This window comes from Micropterus salmoides, unplaced genomic scaffold (genome assembly GCF_014851395.1).
Source record: "Micropterus salmoides isolate LMB-PRFRI ecotype aquatic unplaced genomic scaffold, ASM1485139v1 Ms_hic_scaffold_2, whole genome shotgun sequence".
NCBI lineage: Eukaryota > Metazoa > Chordata > Actinopteri > Centrarchiformes > Centrarchidae > Micropterus > Micropterus salmoides.
Genome location: NW_024041150.1, coordinates 18,516,906 through 18,540,259, shown reverse-complemented (window position 1 = coordinate 18,540,259; position 23,354 = coordinate 18,516,906). Strand labels below are relative to the sequence as shown.

Here is a 23,354-nt window from a genome sequence, read left to right as displayed (position 1 = left end):
AGGGAATGACCAATTTTTTAACATATGCTATACAGGCCCTAAACACTCACACACACACACACGCACGCACACACACACTGTAGAGGAAAGCCTTGTGAAGAAACCAGATACAAAATGGCCGGAGACAGAGCGGCAGACAGGCCAAAATTAAAGCCATGAGTCTGTGAGCTCAGAACTAATGACAGGCTACCATGCCAAGGAGGGGCGGAGAAGACAGGGATGAAGGGATGGAGGGATAAATAAGCAGGACAGAGAGTCTATGAGGGGCTGCTGTTGCTGCTTAGACCAGATGAGGCATGACGAGATAAAGAGAGAGAGAGAGAGAGAGAGAGAGAGAGAGAGAGAGAAGGGGGGGGGGGGGGCAGTAGATGGAAGATAAAAAAGGAATGAGATATAGACCAAGATGAAGTGGAGAGAGAGAGTAAACCAAAGTGTGCAAAATGAGAAAGTGGTCACTGGAATAGAGAAGCTCAGCTGGAGGCAGCAGCCCTATTAGCTGTCCAATACTCCTATAAAAGGAAATAGACACACACACATTCCACTGACTCATACACTACACACACACGCGCGCACACACACACACACACACACACACAGAAACTTGTAGCCAGAATCTTTTCTAGCCCCCTGACCCAGTCTGACTGCACCCTGTGTTCTCTCCCCACTGTAAAGAGGTCCAGTGATAACGAAGCCAGAATGAAGTGTTCGGACAGAATTACAGCTGGAATGCTGCCAGAGCGCCATCACTGTGTGTGTGTGTCTGCGGTTGGACAGGGGAGAACAATAGGTGTGTGTCTGTGCAGCCAGGCAGAGTGATGAATAAATACACCTTTAATAACAGATCAGTGAGTCAGTACAGGGCCAGACCTGCAGCTGTTTGACCGGCTGAAGGGAGCAGAATAGATTACTGTTAATCAGATCACAATCACAGAGATCAATACACAAAGAGTCCTGAGTGAAAATCTGAATGGCCACCGTTAAACTGCAGCACACCATAAAAATCATGGTCATATTTATTGGAGAGAGAAAGGTGTAGCTGCATATGAAGTCAGAATAAGTAATGGAGAATAAACATAGCTGTCTGTCTGTATTGAAACATTATCTATGATCCTCACAAAGAAATGCTCGGTCCATTCCTGATTATACAGTACAGTATAACCAAATCAATAAAGGCTGTATTTCTTTCACTGTTTACCTTGGATGTTTTCATGCTTGGCTACCTTTTTCAATGAGTTCTTTTTATAATTGTAATCCTCACTGAGAATAGTCTTTTTGTCTTGCATTATTCAAGTCCACTCAATTCTCCAAAGAGCAGCTCTCTCAATATTATTGATCCCGGCAGCACCTCTTCATTGTAGTGTGTCTGCCAACTTTATGAAGTAAACGGGAGGGTGATGGCGCAATGGATAAGACTATGTCTTTGGTGTGAGAGACCCAGGTTCAATTCCCTACTGTGACCCATCCACCCTGAGCAAGACACTTAACCCCTCGTTGCTCCAGAGGCGTGCGACCTCTGACATGTATAGCAGTTTAGCAGTATAGCTTTGGATAAAAGCGTCAGCTAAATGAATTAATGTTAAAAAAAAGGAAGGTAGCAGGTGGAGTCTCACCTCTCATACTGTATGTGCATCGCCTACACATTTTGAGAAGTTGAGAATTACGCCTCAAGCAGCAGAGACCGGATAATAGATTAAGGCAGGATTAAAGCATATTTGTCTACATTTATTTTCAGAACTTGTTTTGGAAGAGGGTGATTGTAGGTGGTGTGTGTGTGTGTGTGCGTCTGGCACCTTCTCCCACAGTGGTGGTACACGAGCGTCATAGATGCAGTGGAACGTCTCCTCCAAACTGGATGACATCACCACTAAGCCTTTGATCCCTTTCTCCAACTCCACCAAGGACGAGCTAACACACAAAGATACTCAGTTACAGCAACACATCTGTCATTTTTACCCCCACCCCTTACTGAAGGCATTTAGCAGCCACTGGATTCCTAGACTGGATATGTTGCCATGACTGGAATTACCATGCACTCAGACATAGCGGTACAAACAAAACAGGATGAACATTACCGGTTTGTTTAGATTTTTGCATTGCAATCAGATACACCTGTGTGATTGGTTTAACCACCACAATTTTATCACCTGACCACCCGTCCATTTCTACTTAGTAGTATATGATAAGCATATCCCTATACTGCTGAGACAAACCCAAAGAAACACACACACACACACACACAGAAAGAGTTCATACATGATGGTGTCCAGAAGAGAGTTGTATCTCTGGATCTCGTGGAGCAGCACCACATTAAGAGGTGAAGGGTTGTCTTGGAGGAGGGACCTAGTGCCCTCGTAGTCAATCAATGCTGGGATCTTCTCACGCATGTCTGCCAACAGCTCTAATACCTGGAAGCACAGAAGAAATGTTGCACAAAAGCGGATGAGACAGGTTACCTTACAAAGGCACTGCACCAGGGGTGGAAATTAACTTTTTGGCTCACCTGCCAAGGTGGCAGGTAGATGAAAAAATCCATACATATCCATAACATCATTTTTTACCAGCCAAAATAATAAATTCCCTTTTATGTCACACATACATTTGTTTCCGTCCTTTTAATTGAGATAATAAGGTATTATTATGCAAATACAAACTTAAAGAAGAGGCCAGAGTGATTTTGAAGCAAAATTATATTATTGCTATTAAATGTACTTAAAACATAACAGTAAATTATTTTATAAACTTACAAGATGCCTATTAATCATTCAACTTAATTTTTATCACTGCTTAAACCCCCTCATCAGACTGCTCACTTTCTACAATCACCCTCTTCTGGCCTTCCTGAGTCCTGGTGCCACTACATCACAGCTTTTGTGGGATCAATATTTCTTTATACAGTCTATAGATCATTCTCCTTGATCCCTGGGGGGGACTGCAGGACCATTAGAAGATCTGACAGTGTCAGACACTAGACTAGACCGCCAACTACCCAGATAAAAGCTAAAAACACCCCTAGTACAAACTAATTTTGTAATTAGCTCCTAACACTAGCTTTCACGCTGCCTTATTCCACGGGGGTATTGCGCCAACCTGCCGGCTTGCTGCACTTTATGACAGGTATGGAGCAGACTTTATCCGCATCTGAGCAAGGAAAGTTGGTGACAGGCTCGAGATAGAAAGACGGAATGATCTGTTTGTAAAAAAGCCACAGCCAACATGCCGCGGCACACCACTTGTTCCTGTAAAGCCAGACCGCTATGTGAAAGCACACACGATTGCGGGATAAAGGCCTTTTAACATGGGATAAAGCTGCAAACTTTTGTTCAGTGTGAAGAAGCAAATGCGACATAAATGTGGATATTCTTTTCGCGCTGATCTCCTGTCACCTTTCCACTAACGTCCCACCCATTACAAATCTACGCCAATCAAACACAAGTAACATGAAAAGAACATAAACAACAACCAATGAACACCAATTTCAGTGCGACACACAACCAACAAGAACGCCGGTCTGCTGCTAATTACCGTCAAATAGGCCTAGATATTATATGCCAAATATATTTACCCACCAATGTGGCGGGTAGCCTTCCAACATTTGGCCACCAAACGGAAAATCCACCCGCATTCGGCGGGTGGCGGATGTTAATTTCCATCCCTGCACTGCACACAAGTATTTGCAGTGAATCATGGAGCTGCATAAACTTGGAGGACTTCAGTTCAGGCTCAGACCCTTGATAGTAATCCTTTCCAAAACACACACACACACACACACACACACACACACACACACACACACACACTCCAGCAACCACAAGAGCCACTAAAAAAAGGAGCTGGATGACAAGATTACATTGCTGAAAGTCTTTCTCAGATGGACCACTAGCATAGATAGAGACAGTAGTAGAGATAGTCATTTCTGTCTTGAGCTTAGTGGCCATATGGATGTCTCAGCATTGCTGGGAAAAATTTGTCAAATATTGACCCTAGCATCATGAAGAGAGCCTTTTTAAGCTCTAACTACTGTATTAACTGAGTAATGACTGATCTGCCTCAAAAACAGACGGGCTTAAAGTGGCACTGACACTACACTCATGATTATAGCCATGACAAATAAATCTTCATCATGTAATATGCAGTGTTTGAAAAGAAACATGTGATCATCAGCATGTGATCTGTGCAAGTAAAACTAACCCTTAACTACTGGGCACTGAGGATGGGACGAATACATCTGCAGTTTAAGATCAAGGTGCTGAATTTTTTTGCCGCAATGCTGACAGATATGTGTATATGTGGAAAAAACAAGCTGGGTTGACAGGCAACGTGCCTAAACATTAAAAACGTGTGGCTCATTTCAGGTTGCAACTAAGTGGAATTATGTTGCAGAAATGTACTGTATGATCTGGAAGGAAAGTTTGGGTGATACACACCATCAACCTTTAGTGATTTATCTAGTCATACTATTCATACCAATGTAGCCAGTACTTTAATACCTCAGCGTGCCCTAACCCTTTCCAGAAAATGTATTCTATCATAATCACAGATTGTTCAACACTGAAAAAAAAACACAAATATCATATATCAGAACTAATCTGACAGGACAATAGTGTGGTGATAAAACAAGCCAGATTGTTGTTGTTGAGCAATCAGGGTATTGTTACATATTAAACCAGACTGGAATGAACATTTGGCTGAACTCCACACTACTGTGAGAGATTAGTTTTTACTGCTGCTGACTTTACTGAAGGCATGATAGTGAAGTCTGAACAGCTGTAAACTTTTAGTAATTTAGATGACAATGAGGTATGAGGATGTGATCCCTTTGCTTAACATCTAAAATATGCTGGTAAAGACTTGTGGTTCTTCCTGGAGCTTGGTTTACTTGCATTCAGGTTCATGGTATTCAACCTGGCTATGATCTCAGCGCAGGTATTTCTTTGTTTTCATAACTACAGACCTGTAGCCCTTTCCAAAGTGACTGAGAGAATTCTGACAGACTCAATGTTTATTTTTAGGAAACGTCTGATGAGCTTGCTGTTATTCCCCTCCCTGAGTTACCTATAACCTGCCTACGTAACACGTAGCATCTGCTGCGCGCGGCCGCACGTGAGAGAGGACAACAAACACCGGCAGCTGCTCCGCCATTCATCATAAACTTTGGCTTTAAAACTTCATACAACAAGACCCAAACAAAAAAGCGCTGAACGCAAGATAGGTGAGTAACCTGAGGTGAGTAAACATGTTTAGCTCAGTATTGGCCATCTAACGTTAGCTTGCTTCTTGATTCAGCTACGACCTACGAGAGGTTTACTCCGACTGTTGTTAGTTTTTTATAAAGATGAATGAGTGTTTGTTTACTTGCCAAACTTGTGGTGGTCGACTTACATAATTCTCCTGCTGGCTGCCATCATGTCAGTTATTAACGGTCGGTGCAAACAGGCTACAGGTTTATTGTTGATCATGCAACATTACAGTTTTATTTAGTTATAACTTTACACTGATTTTGAGAGTCTGGGGGATGTGTTGACTCTTTGATTGCATTGCACATTACATGGTTGTGCTCCGTAAGTGTAAAATAGGTTACAGTTACAGAATTCCTTATAGTGATGCAGTGTTATAAGCAGACTGGATTGATTGCAGCAGGTGATACTACATTCATTATAGCTCAAAGACTTGAGACTTGAGACTTGACTTGACTTGGACTCTAGCTCAAAGACTTGAGACTTGACTTGGACTCGTGCTCAGAGACTTGTAAGCATCTCCGCTCTATGACTCAGTATACTGCTCAACTATGGTGTAAATATAAAATTGTTAGTTTCATCTTATGCCAGTGTTTTAAGTTGTGTATTTCCACTCAACTAGTCATCTCTGCCCTCTCCTTCTCCCACTTTGCGTCCCCCCTCACCTTGTCTTCTCTACTGGCCCTGGCCCCCGCAGCACTAGGACTGGTGACCTGGGGCTGCAGGGAGAGCAGGGTGTCAAACAGCGTCCTGGTCTCAGCGATCTGGCTAGCAATGTCGGCATTAGAGTGCTGGCCAAACACCTCGGGGTGCTCTGTGGGAGGCAGCGTTGAGATATATTCCTTGTATGAGGACTTGGGACCGTCACGGGGGATGTAATAGGAGGTTGAGGTGGACAACCTGACAGGTAAAGGGAGATGACAGAATACAAAGTCAGTGATATATAATGGTATTTCTAAATATGGGTTTCATTAGCAATAAAACAATAGAAAATGTTTTAGACATATTTTATCTGCATATGTACAGTTAGCAATGTGAATAGTTGACAGTACACACCCGCCCATTACTGTCCCTCACAACAGCTGTAAACAACCATCCTATAACCCACTCTGCCTGAATATACAGAGTGCTGGAAAGCTTAACTTTAAATATGCATGTGTATGGTCTGTGTTGTTTTGAGCTGAATGCTTTTTAAAAGTATAAACATTTTGAGAGTTGCTGGTTCAAACATAAGGGAGTAGACACAGCATTTGTGCAAGTAATAAAGCAAATGAAACCAAAAACTGAGGACTAAGCGTTCTTCACAGTGTGAAAAGCAAACATCTGTCTGCATTTCTGAAGTTGTAATAATCTGATTGTCCACTCAGTGGTGCTGGTTCTCTGTGACTTTTGAGTAACTTCAGCAAGCAGTTTAAGTGGCCTCTGCTCGTTTGCTTCCACCAGGGAAAAATGTATTTTCAGAGGGACAGTATGCATTTAAAGACTAAAATATGTAAATATCATTAATTCTTCATCATGTGTACATTTGTAATACGTACTTTTGTTAACTGAAACTTAATAAATTATTAGCAGTGTGCATTAGTGCATATTTTGGTGTGTGCGTGTTACAGTATCTCACTTGAAGAAGGGCTGGTTTATGGCAGCGTCACAGAAGTAGTCATTTATATATGTGGTTAGAATACGTCTGTCCCAGTCATCTGTGACGTGACCTCCATAGTTGACCCCAGCAATGAGGTACTTCAGTGCATCCCAGGGAATCTCCTTATACTCATCCAGGTACAAACTCAACAGACTCTCACTCACCTAGTGGGGCATCAAGACGATGATCTCAACAGACTGACTTTGAAAGGTAAGATACAGACCAAGGGCAAAGTAAAAATGATGAAAGTAAATAAAATCTGCTGCAGAAAGCAGACAGTAAACAGTAAAAACTGGAAACTTGAGAGGAATAAATGTTCCCTCACGAAGTCTAAACTGGCCATTCTCATTGAGATGAGATCAAGTATATTATATAATTCAGAGCAGATTACTGATAAGGACACCTTCAACCATAAATTCTAATCAATTATTTCCATCATAACCACATCACACACATTGTCCCCTATCTTCACTGTGTCATTCAGTAAATGTCACCATCAACGTCTTCACTGGAATGTACAAGAGAGTAGTCTGATGAGGCTCTGACCTCAAAGTCAGCATCGTTGAAGCCATAGACGATATTCCAGCCCAGCTGCAAAAACTTCTTCCTTTCCAAAAGAATGCTGTGAAAAAAGCAGAGGGAGAAGAGCAGCTTCCTGTAGAGGGTGGGTCTTGAGCAGCGGTTGAACTGAGCCTCCGTCACCAGCTGGTACAGGCGTTTCATGTTGGCTTTCACACCCTGAGGACAAATGGGGGCAGTGTTAACAGTATGAGGGTCTTATGTGTAGGATGTATCTTACTGTAAAATACATGAAGGCAAATAATAACTCAATATACAAATAACTTCTATGTAGATTTGTTGCTATCTATATCATGTGTATACGTATATGACTGTATTGTAGATATCGCAAGTCTGCAAATCTGTGTTTGTGAGCACATGCACCTTTGGTGGTTCAGTGGTCATCTTGATGCCAGCCTGCAGGATTGTAATGGGAAATTCAGGGTGTGGCGAAGAGCTGAGCCAGAGTCTGAAGTTTGAATGGGGCTTCTGCACCTGTAGCTGCTCCACCAGCTTGTCCAGCTCAGGCATCCATGAGAGAGAGAGGTGGCAGTTTGCAAGGAACACCCAGTGACCTGAGCAGAGGAAAAGAGTGCTTATGAGAGAGGCTGTCATGTCAGTTTTTGTGTGTTTGGGTAACCTCGCGGTGACAACAGGAGCAAGGAAATGCATAATTAAAGTACTTTGTCAAGCACAAGTGACTTTTGAAACTAAAAGACACTTCTGAGAAACAGAATGACGCTGAGATAATAGAGCAGGAAGAACACAAAGCGATTGGTGTTGTACCATTCTTGACGCCCTCCTCTATCATTTTCTTGGCGATGGGGGCCTGTCCCTGGCCCAGAGAGAGAGCGTGGAAATACTGGCTCATGCCAGAGGCCTCAGCCAGCTGCAGCAGGGCTCCTGTGGGGTCCACTCCAGGAGACAGAACAAAGATCAGAGGAGTCCTGCAGGAGGATTCCTCTACAACCTGGGGAGAAGATAGTGACAATGGATGAGTCAGCATGGTGTTTTCAAGTGAGCTACAATCATACACATGACATGTATGATGTTATTTCCTTCAAATTCAAAGCTTCAAAACTAATACTCAAGATAGAAGAAGTAGTAAGGACTGAATGGTTAACAGCTGAAACTCACAGCCTTCATGTCGAGAACAGGAGGCTCCACAAAGCGAGAGCCAAGGTTGTTAACAATAAAGGAGGTGACACACAAGGAGATGCGGTCCTGACGCAGGGAGCGCACAATTAGCATTTTCTGGAGCTCATTACAGTTATTCTCCCAATCACCTAGAAGGACAAAAACAGAGAGGAAGGGTAACAACCAGGGATTCAGTGGTAAGTGAGGGCAGTTTGGAAATGAAGCAGAGATGTATGATTAACATGATATGGATCATTAAGAGAGATGAATAAAATGGCCCGGTGCAGGGGTCAAAATGATTTCCTGCTAATGAAATAAAGCAAAATAAGTCATGCATAAACACACAAACATACAAACCCACACACACTCTTGCTCTCTCTTGTCTCCTTAGTAAACAAACTATAAATAGATCCCCAGTTGTCTATTAATGAGTTCAGAAATAGCAGAGGAGAAGACACATATTCATCATCTCTTCAATAAATATAGTGTATCCACACACAAAACATATAAAGGATTGAATTCATTAACAAACTACCAAAGAAAAAGAAAAACCTCCCACAGCACAAACAGACCTGGTAGGGTGGCATTCTCTGGTTCAGTGCCAGTGAACCAAAGGTTCCAGTCTCTGGGGTACTGTTCAAATGAGGCCATGATACCATGGAAGTTGGGCAGCTTATCCAGCTCTGTGATGTTGTCCCAGCTGGAGTCTGCCAGCCAACTGGTACAGGGGTTGTCCATCTGATCCTCCTTATCAAGTACCTAAAAACACACTCACCAATTAATCAATAGTCAAACTATCCTTCCATCAGCGTCTCAATAAATAGACCAAACAACCCACCAAAACATCAATCACACTCTAGCAGGCCTGTCCCTGGGAAATTGAGAAATTAAGTGACGAAGACAAGTAGATACAAAAACCTTGTCTCCTAAGGGCTACGGCAAGCTTGGAAAAAACACATTGTGAATGAAGCTGTCTTTGTTCCAAGCCTTTTGAAATAAAACGTTTGACCTGTTGGATTATCTTAAATCAAATAGGGCAAAAACACAATGTTTGTGTGTGTTCTGTGTTGTCTTACAAGTCCTCCTCGGAGGAAGAAGTTGTACTCATCCATGTTGAGTTTGCCAGCTACCTCCAGGATTTTGGCACACATCTGGAAGCTGAAGAGCAGCTTGTGGACCTCAAACAGACCACGACAGGTGTACCTGCAGAGTTAGAAAGTTAGAAAAGGGCTTGAATATATGCAGTCCATCAATTTACTCTCTTTTACAGCTTGTTTGTAGATCATAATTTCTCTGTCCATGTAAAACATTGACTGACCCATGAATACATGCATGGAAACAGACATGACTTCTGAAAAGGGCATCTCTTGATGCATCCTAGCTTACCTGTAAAGTGCATATGTGTGGTAGTCATTGAGGTTGGTAATCCTTTCCTCCAGTTTGTGGCTGCGCTTGCTCTTTTCTATACTGAGGTTGAACAGGTTAATGTAGGCATCCAGCGAGAACTGGTACATTGGGTCAATGCGGCCCATGTCGTTTAGAATAAAGAAGAGAATGGAGGCTCGCTGGGCACAGGGGCGGTAGCCCTGTTAGGAGAGAACACTTTAAGTTACATACACATACGTAATGTAAGCACAAACTGCAAATGAACTATTTTCATTATCAATTACGCCCATCACAACTTTCCAGAAACCCCAGTGATGGATTATAATTGCTTACTTTGTCTTATCAATGGTCCAAAACCCTAAAGATTTAAAACTTATGATAAGACCAAATCACAAAACCCCAATCTCCTCATCTATACACCTGACCTCTCTAGCAGAGTCAATCTTAATCTCGGTCTGTTCACTGCTCTCCAGCTGCTCTGAAACCTCATTGGCCGTCACTTTGGATGCCTGCAGGGTGTTCACCAGCTGCACATCGTCCAGCAGCGAGCCAGTCGCCTCATTCAGCAGCCTTGTAGAGTAGACACACATGCATATATAACATTAAAAAAACCTAGATGCATAAATCCAACATAACTCTGCCACACAGCTGAGCATGCATGACAGACCAAGAAAAACATTAGCAAACACAAATGAATAAGGGTTCACACACATCAAAAATAGAGTAAACTGCATGTTTCAAGTATTAATATATTCAATAATAAATAGTATTTAGTCATCAGGTAACTGCAGAAAGGTACAGTGGCTGCTGTGGTGCTACCGGGTGGCTGATTAACATAACTTGATAATATATGCTAGTAATAGTGGTCTCTGGTGGTATTACTGTGAAGTTGCTAAATGAGATTTAATGGTGGTAAGGGTGTTATTGGTGGCTCTACTAACAGTAATTGTGAAAGTACAGCTCAGTGGATTTCTACTAACAGTGGCAAGTGTAGAAGTAATGTTATATAGTTTTAAACTATTAGTAAGACTAGTAACATGATTTCCTATTTAATAAATGTTGACTTCAATACATTTAATCACTGGTTCTTAGGAAGGTGGGTCTTGCCACTATCAGTACTGCTGCTTGAAATGTGCTTACTAGGACGACTATTACTATTACTTACAGCTAGTTACAGCTGGTATTAATACTTTCACTGCTACTAAAATTAAGAGAAGATTGGATCTTTCATGTAAACTGTATTTTGTTCACTGTGTCAAAAAAGTGAAAGGTCACAGTGTCTGAAACGGTCAGCTAAACAACCTCAGGATCTCATCCTCCAGCTCCTGCAGGCTTCTCTTCCCAGAAGCAATGCTGATCACCAAAGAGTCCTTCTGTTCTTCCAGCTCTGGACGCTCCTTACGTACCACAATTCCCAGGAGTTGGGCTTCCAGACCCTGCACACACAGTCCCATACACAAACAGACAATTTAAGGCAGCAGCTCACACTCCCAAACTGTATGTGCACAGAAATAAGGATACACACACACGTGTGTATGTGTATATATATATAAAACAGTTAAAACATACAGAACACACATTCATTCACTAACACACACACACGCTCCGACCTGCTCCTTGACAGCAAAGTTGACTATAGTGGTCTTTGTAGAAATCTCTGGTGTGTAGTGGGGGTTAGACAGCTTGGTGGTGATGTAGAAACGAAACTCTGGACTGTACTCCACCTCCTTATCACCAAGCTTCAACAGCAGTCGCCCGCCTGGAGAAAGCCCACACAAATGTACACCCATAAACACAATGGATTCAGGCAGCCCTCAAATTTAGCTGAAGATAAAGAGAAACCTTTAGCAGTTGGTATTTTACTTTGTGTGTGTCTGTGTGGTTGTGTGTGTATCTGACCTATCCGTGTCAGGGACTTGTTGAGAACTGGGTTGAGAGAGGGGTCCAAGTCCTCCTGGACATTCTGCAGCAAAACAGGATTCCCAAACTGGATGGCATTCTCCAGCACCCGCAGGTAGTCTGCCATTTGAAAGTCAATTATTTTCAGACCCTGCACATGTGGACACACATACACACAGGAGGACAGAAAGAGAAATACATTATGTATCGCCTTTATTTAATCAGGTAGTCTCATTGAGATCAAGATGTCTTTTGGGTCGGCCAAAAGATGCACAGCCAATTGCTGTTCACCACTGCTTGAAATGAAGGCCAGAACTGTACAATAAAAAATTGGCCTTATATTAAGACCAGACAAAAAAAACATATTCACTTCACTTCACAGCATACAGATGCAGCTACCAGGTTTGTTACAAAAACACTGAAAAAGTCTGAATCTCTGAAACGCAGGAATCTACTGCTAGTAACCATAGCAATGTAAAAAAAAAAAACCACTAACAAACAAACAAAAAAACATTATCAATGTAGCTAAGGTGGCGCCATTTAGTACAGCACTATTAGGAGTTCCAGAGTTGGAAATACTGCGTCACTGAACATGCAGGTCAAAACCCTTGTTTATCTGCTGTAACGTGAATATGCCTTGAGCAGGAAAAGCAGAAGATAGTATGATGTTATATTTTCCTCCCCATTATGAGAGAAAGCTTTGGGTCAGTTTCAAGAAGCAGTTTTACAGTAGTGGTCGACCAATATGGGTTTTTCAATGGCTGATGAACAGTGATTTAGAAAGCAAGGCCACGTATAATTTCATTATTCCAATCTAATAAACATGGTGAACTTAGTCAGTAACCTGCTGTTTTAGATGAATTTATATTAATTAATTTAAATAGAAAAATACATTGGGTTTTGCTGTAGATTTCACAACGTGACTGGTGTTTGACAGAAGTAATGGCATTCAACTGCATAATTCTCTACAGTATAACAATATATATAATTGCTTTAAAAGCTCTTCATGGCCTCTCGCCCTGTTATATCTCTGACCTTTTAGTCCCATACGCACCAGCACATGCCTTTAGATGCTGTGGCAGAGGTCTTTTGTCTGTTCCAGAGTCTCGACTGAAAACTAAACGGGACAAAACGTTTGCTGTCAGGGCCTCGAGGCTCTGGGACAGCCCGTCTGAGGAAATCAGGTCGGCTGAGTCAGTGAACTCTTTTAAGTCCCTTCTTAAAACATACTTTTATAGGAGAGCCTTTCCTGATTTTGGTGTTATTTTATTCTATTTTATATATATGTATGTATTTTAGTCAGTGTGTTTTCTTGCTAAGGTAAGATAACTTTGGATAAACCTGCTTCTTAGAACCAGTAACCTGGTGTGTTTGTGATCCTTTTTGGCTATATTTTAAGTTGATGTTTCAACTTACCACATGCTCATAGTGAACCCTACCAGTGTTTCTGTTTCAAAGCACTCTATTTACAACTTACTGTACAGAATTAAAAAACTGCTTTTACATTTTCATTTATCATCAGTGGTAATAAATGGGAAACTAACTGTAAAATACTGAATACTATTCACTGTAAATAAATTGATTCATTTATAAAATTTGACCGCATTCCCTGTCTTCTCTGGACAATATTTAACAAACGTCTACATTTCCTATGACACTCAAAATCCCAGGAATGTTCCAGATATTTAACTCTGCAACAGTAAAGAAACATTAAGATTTGAATAAGAATCAGAACCAGATTGGCTGCGTCAATACTTACTCTCTTCATCTCCATGTTCTTGATCCACTTCAGAGCTTGGCCTTGAGGGTCAACCATCAGTGGCCATCTTGAAAGAAGGCAAAGAAGTAAAACAAGTCAACATGCATTTTTGAAACACGTTTTTGTACAGTGAACACAACCAAATCCAAATCAAGAAAAACAAACAAACAAAAAATTATTTTAGTATGTTTACGGAACTGAACTTAATCTTAGTTAATAAACCCTTTAATAACAAATTGTGTCAACATGGACTGACCGGTTTCCACGCGTGACGATAACCCCATTCTCAGTAGAGAATGCGTCCGAGGGCAGACCCTGAATGTTCCAGTCCCTCACTGCAGTGGGTTTCGACAGAAAAACTGCAAAACTGAACCCTGGTGTGCATGGGATCTCTAAGTCCCGTACCTAATGTGGAGGAGAGGGGTGACAAGAGGACACTTTTCATTGAGTGCTTCAGGAAGTACGAGTGTATGGCAAGCTTTTCACTGAACTACATACCAGGATGTATGTTTTGATTAGGTGTGTCTCACCTCCTTCATCCAGATGGCAAGCAGCTCGTCTCTATAGTTGGACAGGAAAGGTCCCATGTAGGACAGGAAAGATGCTGCTAGCAAACAGTCTCCTACCAGGTATCCCATGTTTTCTTCAAGACCCTGAAGCACAAGGTCCAGATTACATTGTGATCTGTGTCTCAAACAGACCTGAGTAGGAGAGGGGTTATTATTTTCGTTGTGTATCTGTGTGTGTGTGTGGCCTACAGCAACTCTCTCCACCCAGCGGACCCTTTCTCCAGCAAGCCCAGTCACCAGTTTGTCAGCTCGGTCCAGTTTCACCTCCATCTCTTCCGATTTCTTCCTCAAACTCTCCTTCGTGGCCAGTTTCTCACCATGCTGCTTTTTCAGCTGTTCTAGCTTCTCCCCAACCTGCTCTCACACACACACACACACGCACAAGTGTGTAGTAATTACATTGTTATACTGATCTTGTCCTATGTAAATGTGACATACTATAACAGTACAATTGTGCACTTGTGTATAAACTTGACTTGACTTGACTTGGTTGCTAGATGCACTGGACTACATACCTCTTGTAGTTTGTTCTGGGCCTCAGCCAGTGCGGCCTGTTTCTCTGCTAGCTGGGCCGTGGCAGTGTTCAGCTGGGCCCGCTTTGGCTCCACCACCCTGTAGATACGGCCATAAACCTGGACGAACAGTGCACACATCAGTGGATTTAGTTTAGCTTCCTATTTTCCTTTCAATACGTTCATTTAACAAATGGGAGTCTCATTGTTTTGTGATTGCTCCTTGGCAAACACTTTCAGCTGCTGCTATGCAGTAGTGCACTTAATGCATACAGCTCTTTGTGGATTTGTGCGTGTGCGTACTCTGTGCCAAAATTGGTACTGTAGTCTGCATGCATTAAACAACCAACTTTTTCAACATTAATTAGTAACAAACTATTATGTGCAATGATCTGTGAGCATGTGATTGTGTACTGGCAGCCAGCAGACACCCTCTTACCTCCATGGCTCTGACCCACATGCACAGGGACTTGGCAGCCAGTGACACTTTGCCGATGATCTCTGGCTGAAAGTCTACCTGCCTGCAGTACTGGCCGATCTTCTTCAAAACACGGTCCGATATATTGTCCTTATCAAAGTTAACTAATGTTTTGATGAAGTTGGACTCACCTGCCAGAAACATTTCAAGGTCACATTGGTCAGAAAACAAAATTTCTTTTCCAAATTTCTCTTGTATATGGCTCTCAGGTGGATTAATTTCAAAAATTAAAGTCATCATTCTCAAAGGGAAAGAAGTCCTGTTTAGTTGTGCTTTCCCAAAATCCCTGTCCCTTTTTTGTGTAATCTATTTTTGTGACAAATCTACAGCCTTGTGATCAGCAAGAGGGAAACGCAGTGCAGTTTTTAAAGGTGAAAATATTTTTTACACCACTTAAACAAAAAAGGCTCTGGGCCTTTTGTAGGCAGTATCTGAAACTACAGTGAGCTTTCACCAGCTAAAATAGAAATATATACTGCCACATATAAACAGAGTGTTGTTCCAACAGAGATGACCTGAGAGGGCCTTCTAATATATGCTATCTGCAATCCCATTCTTTCCCCATTACGTTACAGTTTTCCTTTCTTTAGTGTTACTGACCACAATCTGTAATTGTCTGGTTTTACTCTTTTTTTACACTCTTCTGTTTTCCCAATCAGTTCGTTTCTTTGCCAAACTCTCCCTTCACCCATTCATAAATTCTGCACTGCTGCTGCTGTCTCTCACCCAGCTGCCTCTTGGCCTCTGCCCAGGTCGGCTCTTTGCCCAGAAGAGTCATGACAGCCTGCATGACTGTCTCCACCAGGGTTGGGGGACGACCATACGACTTGATCTCTGTCATGTCCTTCTTATTCAGAGACTCCAGAGCCTATGTACAGAAAGAGGAAGGAATGTGTGGATGTTAGGTATACTGCTTGATGAGCCATGTTTTATTCAAATTTAGACAGACAGGAAGCACACACTCAAATTACAAGGTGGTACATCACAGCAGAAGAGAAGGAAAGCAGTCAAAAACACTGTAAGGTCAAGGATTATTACTCATCAAATACTTCGACCTGACATAATAATGAACAAAGTGAGCAGATAAAGACAAAATGACCAACACATAGAGGGACTGGCAGATTTAAAACAGTCAACAGGGGAGATACCTACCTTCATGGCCTCTTCCAGGGCAGGCAGGGCCTCGTCCAGGTCTCTCTGTGCATTTTCAGCCATGGCTTTACACTGCAACTCTTCGGCCCCGATTTTGTCACTATTAGCACTCACCGCCTCAACACACACACACACACACACACAAACATTCACCAACATGTCACTGGCTATTACATGCCTGTTTCCTATTAGTCGGCTGCTAACACCCTTCTAAAACACTAGCACTAGTGTAAAACTTTTCTAACCCAATAGTATGATTGGGTAAGTCAGGTGGATTTACTTTTCTGTATTTAGTGATTTGTGTGCATGCAAACGTGGTGCTTACCTTCTGCTGCATGTCAGCCTCGATCTTCTGCTGTACAATGACGGACAGGTACTCGTCGCACTGTTTCTGGAACTCGGCCACCTGCTTCTTGGCCTCCTCCAGCTCTACAGACATGGCCTCCACCTTCTCCCGTGTGTCGTTGATCTTGAAAAGGCCGTTGCGCAGCTTGCTCACCTGCTCCCCCAATTCACTGTGTTTCTCTGCCAACAGCCTGAATGAACACACACACATAAATCCAACAAGATGACCGACAAGGTGATGGTCGCTGTGTGAACAGACACAGGGGTTTAGTGAATTGAATAGACAGAGAAAGCCATTGATCCTAAGAGGAGGATTAGTCAGACAGGTAGCATACTACAATTACTTGTTCTGGTTTAGCTCTATTCTGAGCACCCAATGCACCCACTCCTGATGTATGTATGTTTTAGGTGTGCGCACTCACACTCAGGACCAGCTTAGTGTGTCATTATTAACCATCTATGTGGCCTTCAAGACACACATGAAAAAACTGAAGGTGGCGTGAAAAGAGAAGAAAACAGAAGCAAGAAAAAGTGAAGAAAAAAGATTGAAGGTGCCTACTTCTTGTATCCAGACACCAGCTCCAGGTAGTTGGTGGGTGTCACATAATTATGTCTCTTCACCTCCAACCTCATCCTTTGGGAGACCTGTGCTACCGACTGGTGTGTGGTCACAAAGATACTGGCAACCTTTGTCCGGATCTACAACATCATACAGCATATGTAAAAATGTTGATCATTAAACAAAAGGAACGCAACTTCAGGAATCAGATTATTTTAGTCACATTATTAATTCAGATTTCAGTGCAGTTCACAGTTAAAAGTTAGAGAATTTCATTTTCTAAACTTGTAACTTTTTCCAGTTTTAATACAGTCCTCCAGACAAGGATTAGAAAGTATGAACGAGGCCTGGTTTTGAAGCTTGGACCGTAAATGTAATTTGAGGTCAACCATTTTTGTGTGCACAATAATTAAGGCTCATAATGTAAAACCTGGAAAATAAAGCTCTCTGTCCCTGTTCAGTCATGTTCAGGTGTCTGCCGTCATTCCAAACAACAACATCTTTTCCCCTCTACCTTCACCACGATCACATGAAGTTGAACTTAAGAGAGTAGATTTGTGTGTAAGAATGTATCACAGTGCCGAATGGGCACCAGTTCAACAGTGTGAAATGAAATGGCTGTGTGTGTGTGTGTGTGTGTGTGTGCCTCACCCCATCCACGGAGCCCAGCTCCATTCCATCCAAATACCTCTCAGCTACCTCCAGGAGAGCATCTTTGGGCCACTCACAGAACCAGTCAATGGAGGTGCAGCTAACGAGTGCTGGGTACTGGAGGATACGGTTCCTGTTGGCAAATTTTAAAATTTTTGATATAATTTGTTGATACAATGATCCCCATTATAAATGAAAAAGAATCTCGTACAGCAAGGTGGTGAAGAGTATGCTCGAGACCTATGGTGTGAGTCAGGGAGTTTGGCTGGTGTAGCAGGGCTCCCTGAGCTCTGGCAATGTGATATGGATCCTGCTAGCAACTAGTGGTCAGAGGGCCAGGACGCCTCGTCCAGAGAATGGTGATTAGCTCTGGGTAACCGTGCCTGCCAGCCAATTAGCAGCATTATGTGTGACCACTACCCTATGCCACTAATTACAACCAGGCCGTTGATGCCTGTGTTTTTGTGAGGAGAAATGTGTGTGACAAGAGAAAGAGAGAATGAATAACAGAAGATATGCGTCTGTTTGCAACTACATCTGTGTGTGCACAAACAGCTGGCCCTCTCTGTCACAGCATTCACACCGTTTGTAAATAAAGCAAGCCTCAGGTTCTTGCAACAGAATCGATCAAGTTACTAGACCTCAAGACCAAGTGTAAATCAGCCATTAACACACTGATATATGGTGAGGCACGGCTCTCTGTCCCCAGCGTAAGACTGAGTAGCTGCTGAGAGGTACTAAAGGGAATAGTTGCCCTGTAGAAGACCACAAATGTATTTAAATTTCCTCTATTTACAAACTCTCTGTGAGGATATTGGAGTTGCTGAGATTGGTTCTTTGATTATACTAGGCAGACACAGGGATCACAGGGTCCTTAGATGTGGCAGCTTGCTGAGATCAAAAGTGCAGCAACAAGCAAGGGGCAACATTCCTCCTTCATTCAGTTAATATAAGATCATAGACTAGACTACAGACTACTGGACATTGGCTATTATATGGACACAACTATCAGGGTCAGTATTTAATTGTGTGTAAAATAAAATTACAGTAAAAGTAACAAAAAATTTTTTGTATCATGTAATCCCTTGTTGTTAGGGCAGCAATGCACACAAAGAGAGAAGAAGAAAGAGAGAAGCTGCTGAAATGCTGGGACCCTTCTGCCTATAGATAAGGATAGCAATGTGATTCATACTAATAATCCTAATTGTGTGTGTCAACAAGAGCAAACAGGATTCTCAAAAAGAGGAGAGGATTGAGGAATATATAGTGAACCAGGATATATTACATGACACAATGTGCTGCAGGAACCAGAATCTACCTGAAGGGCTCTCCCACTGGGCTCATACAGAGAACAATGTGCAGGTTGTTCCTGACTCGCTCTATCAGGTAGCTGAACAAGGAGTCAGGAGTCTCCACCACATTGTCTTTCCTGGCAGACTCTGACAGAGCATTGCATACCTAGAGGTAGAACAGGTACATGTTATGAGAATTGGAATTAGGTTTTAACTGACTTTAGTCTTTAATATAAACTTTATGATCAAATCTTAACTTTACACATAATTCATATTCAGTTCAACTAATATTAAAATATGCTGCTGACAGAAATAGAGATGCGCTTGAGTCAGACAGATGTACAGGCAGGTATAAAACATTTAAAGAACAAATATGTAATACAAGATATCAGAAAACATTACAGACCTCAACAAACTCATCCTGCTTGTAGAGGTTAGGCACCTCTCCAGAGCTCAGGATGTTATTGATGTCCTCAAGGAAGGATTTGTCTGTGATCTGGGTGTCATTGAAAAGGAAGACTGTGGGCTTGTTGTCCACACCAGTCAAACGGTAAAGCTTCTTGATGTCTGAAAGCAAGGACAGAAAGAGTCCCTATTATAATTGAAATTGTATTCAGGAGAATCAGGCAGGAGCTAAACTATGTAACGCTTTACACTGAATGTTAAAGAATATATGTGAGTCCAGGATTGTTTTAATCTTGTTTAATTTCCATCATTGGTTTGATCTTTCCTCATTTAATTTCTAGACCACAGGGTTACTTCTACAGCGGAAGGCATTGGATACAATCAGTGTGTTTGATCTCACCTTCTCTAAACTCCTGTTTGCGGTACTGCTTGGTGACTTCCACCTGGAATACCTGGTACTCACAGATGAAGGCGGCCATCTTAGACAAGCTCTGTCTACCAGAGCCCCCAACACCCACAAGCAGCATGTTGCCCCTGAGTTGACTGATCACACGTACTGCACGAGTTACTATGGGAGGAACACAAAAATATTACCCAGATAATACATTTTATTGGAAATCCTTTGCTCACAGTATTCTTACAATAAATAATACAATAAGCCTTGTGTGTGGCTGACAAGCATTTCGTATAAATATTCAGATACTTGCACGCTAGAGCGTTATTGTTCATGTTGTTTGTTCATGTGACAAAATCTAGAGCCATGCAGTTTTGTATTCCTACTTCCTGCTAATAGTGTGCAATCTGTTCTAATATTGACATAAAGCTTAATGGAGCTCCAGTGTGCCTGAAAATCTGTGCACAACATGTACAAACCAACACTACATATGTACAAGCAGGTATGTTTCTGTAGTAATGTCGTGCTATTGATTTGTAAGGGCATGTGATAAAGTGGCACATTGACAGCAGGCTGAAGAGAGCAGAGCCTAGTGCTGAGAGGCCTTCTCTCTTTCAACTACAGGGTAGCTTTTAGCCTCATGCTGTGTTTTTCAAAGGAGTTTCAAAGTGGGCCTGAATCATAAAACTGGCAAACAGTGAACACAGCAAAGACACATCAGAGCACAGCAGATGAGGACCTCTTATATTGATTGTGGTAATGTACTGGATTGACTGGTGGAATTGACGCTGTGGGTTGATGTATCAGGGGAATTGTGTGCTATTGTCCATTTAAATATGTGCATGAGGGCATGTGTGGATGTGTGTGTGTTGTGTTCTCAGACACACTGTGTTCGATGGCGTCTCGGAAGAGCACCAGGCTCATGGGCACTATGCCAGGTGTCAGGTTGTAGTCCTCCAGCTGGGTTTCCATGAACTTCTTGAGAAGCGTCAAGTCCAGTATGTCTTCATACACACAAGACTCACTCAGGAAATCACCTGATTGACACACAGAAAATAAACACACATAAACACATTCATATGCTCTGGTGTAGTCATTCGTCTATCAGTTTCATAATGCTTAAACCACAACCCCATACCAATCCATTATCTTATCTGTAATATAAAGTATTAATATAGAGTAATTTTGTACTCATTGGTGTGACACTACCATGTGTACAGTAATAAATGTACCAAATATTGGGGGTTGTTTGTTGGGGCAGATGCTGTGGAACGTGAGGTCAAAGAGTGAGCCCAGTTTTTCCGCCAGCAAAGCAACAAAAGCCTCCATGTCACTTTGATCTACAAGCCGGTCTGAGAAAACCCTGAAATCAACAACAAAACATAGACAACAAATTCCACAATCCACACTATATACACAAAATCACCTGTATGTTTAGGCATATATATATATATATATATATATAATATATATATAAATAGATAAAATATTGTAGAAAACCATTCACAACTGAATATATCCTAGAGTTATATATCCTATCCTAGACAGCTAAGGGATAATGATACATAATGAGGCTAGAGCTATAGTAAATATGCTGAACGACTGTGAGAAGATCAAAGATTTGGTGAAAAAACGGCCTTTGTTACCTGAAGCATTCATGGATCCACAGTCTAGTGATGCTGTTCTTGGTATCATGGAAGTCTGGGTGAGCTCGTAACAGACCCTGAAACACCTAGAAAGTGTAGAATAAAAAAAAAATAGACATTTTAATTTGTAGATTACTAAAGTATTTACAATTTTCATAGAAGTCTCAATAACCTTTTAAGCATTCTGACCTGAATCGCACAACTAAACAGGTTAATTTAAATACGCATTAGTTAATTTTAAAGAAAATTGTTACCATAGCCAGGAATACTGATCGATCTAACCAATCTATATGTATTTTTGTGTACCTTGGAGATATCCCGTAGGTTGAAGAGGTAGTGTATCTTGGCTGGAGTGGGAAGAAAACGAGCTGAAACAGCATAATACAGTTCTAAAGTGGCCTGAGTCAGAATCTCTCCAATGGGCTTCACCTCCTCCTTAAAACCCTGTAGCTTTTGGTTGATCATGGTACTGTAGATCCGCCTGATCTGTGACTCCTGCATACAGAGAGAGACAGGTCTGTTCAAGTACATGTTCATGGCATATTTAATATATTTTCTCATTGATAAAGAATAAAAGTTGGACATGACAGCAGGACTTACATTAGGGAAGGTCATATTGATGAGGTTGAATCGGCTCTGTAAGCGCCCAGAGATGTGAGTCCTCCCTCCACCAGGAGGCCCCATGGACGCCAACAAGAACATGTCCTAACAAAGCAAACATGCACACATACAGTCACACGCAAACACAACAGAAAATAGTTTTAAGGCCTCAAAGTAAGACACACTGTACCTATGAAATAAAACATACTTCAAATCTAAAGCTTGTCCCAGTAGCTGAAAAGAATGGTAATTAAGAGGTGATTATAGAGGAGGCACTGAGAAGGCATAAAAATTATATATTTCTATCTAACACACACACACCTACACACAAAAACAGACCACACTCCTCATCTCACCTTGACAAACTTTAGGGTCTGTTTCTGGCGGTCATACCAGAAGCCATAGTCGATCCAGAGACGCAGCAGTTCCAGCGGTGGCTGGGAGCCAAAGAGGTCATGGGCCGGCATGTTGAGGTCGTCCAGGAAGCACAGCAGGCGCTTCCCACCTGCTGGCACAAACACGCTTTTGGTTCTCTTCTCTATGCGGCTCTCCACGATGGCCTGGATGTTATTAGAGGTGGTCTGGACAGTGATGGAAACACAGGGAGAAAGACAAAGATCCAAAAATTTAATGTTATGTTTCATATCTGCATAAAGTACAGGTGCATCTCATAAAATCAGAATATTGTGAAAAAGTTCATTTATTTCTGTAAAGTTATTCAAAAGGTGAAACTTTCATTTATTCTAGATTCATTACACATAAAGCAAAAGATTTCAGGTCTTTTATGTTTTAATCTTGACCATTAGAGCTCATGGAAATCAAAAATCCATCTCAAAGTATTAGAAAATTAGAATAAAGAATGTATAATACAGAAATGTTGACCTTCTGAAAAGTTGAAAAGTTCTGAAAAACATTAATTTTGCACTCAGGACTTGGCCGGGGGCTCCTTTTGCACTGCATCAATGTGGCATCAGCCTGTGGCACTGCTGAGGTGTTAGGGAAGCCCAGGTTGCCGTGATGGTGGCCTTCAGCTTGTCTGTATTGTTGGGTCTGGTACCACTTACTGTACTATTGACAATACACCATAGATTCTCTATGGGGTTCAGATCAGGCGAGTTGGCTGGCCATCCAAGCACAGT

General features: G+C 41.9%; 1 protein-coding gene across 1 annotated transcript in view; it reads right to left on the bottom strand.

The window, feature by feature from the left end:
* The window catches only part of dnah2 (dynein, axonemal, heavy chain 2), a 66,200-nt gene that overhangs the window by 5,543 nt on the left and 37,303 nt on the right, over window positions 1-23,354 (bottom strand). The window contains 35 exon segments of the mRNA XM_038730481.1: window positions 1,791-1,905; window positions 2,254-2,405; window positions 5,900-6,134; window positions 6,853-7,037; window positions 7,420-7,611; window positions 7,816-8,006; window positions 8,218-8,401; window positions 8,569-8,717; window positions 9,141-9,327; window positions 9,645-9,771; window positions 9,955-10,154; window positions 10,380-10,524; window positions 11,257-11,390; window positions 11,565-11,713; window positions 11,854-12,004; window positions 13,613-13,679; window positions 13,869-14,017; window positions 14,143-14,265; window positions 14,371-14,535; window positions 14,697-14,813; window positions 15,133-15,302; window positions 15,898-16,039; window positions 16,324-16,440; window positions 16,649-16,859; window positions 17,228-17,367; window positions 17,879-18,011; window positions 19,197-19,336; window positions 19,577-19,737; window positions 19,976-20,143; window positions 20,857-21,006; window positions 21,202-21,332; window positions 21,616-21,701; window positions 21,922-22,110; window positions 22,216-22,320; window positions 22,572-22,796. Coding sequence (XP_038586409.1) covers window positions 1,791-1,905; window positions 2,254-2,405; window positions 5,900-6,134; window positions 6,853-7,037; window positions 7,420-7,611; window positions 7,816-8,006; window positions 8,218-8,401; window positions 8,569-8,717; window positions 9,141-9,327; window positions 9,645-9,771; window positions 9,955-10,154; window positions 10,380-10,524; window positions 11,257-11,390; window positions 11,565-11,713; window positions 11,854-12,004; window positions 13,613-13,679; window positions 13,869-14,017; window positions 14,143-14,265; window positions 14,371-14,535; window positions 14,697-14,813; window positions 15,133-15,302; window positions 15,898-16,039; window positions 16,324-16,440; window positions 16,649-16,859; window positions 17,228-17,367; window positions 17,879-18,011; window positions 19,197-19,336; window positions 19,577-19,737; window positions 19,976-20,143; window positions 20,857-21,006; window positions 21,202-21,332; window positions 21,616-21,701; window positions 21,922-22,110; window positions 22,216-22,320; window positions 22,572-22,796 — 5,385 coding nt within the window.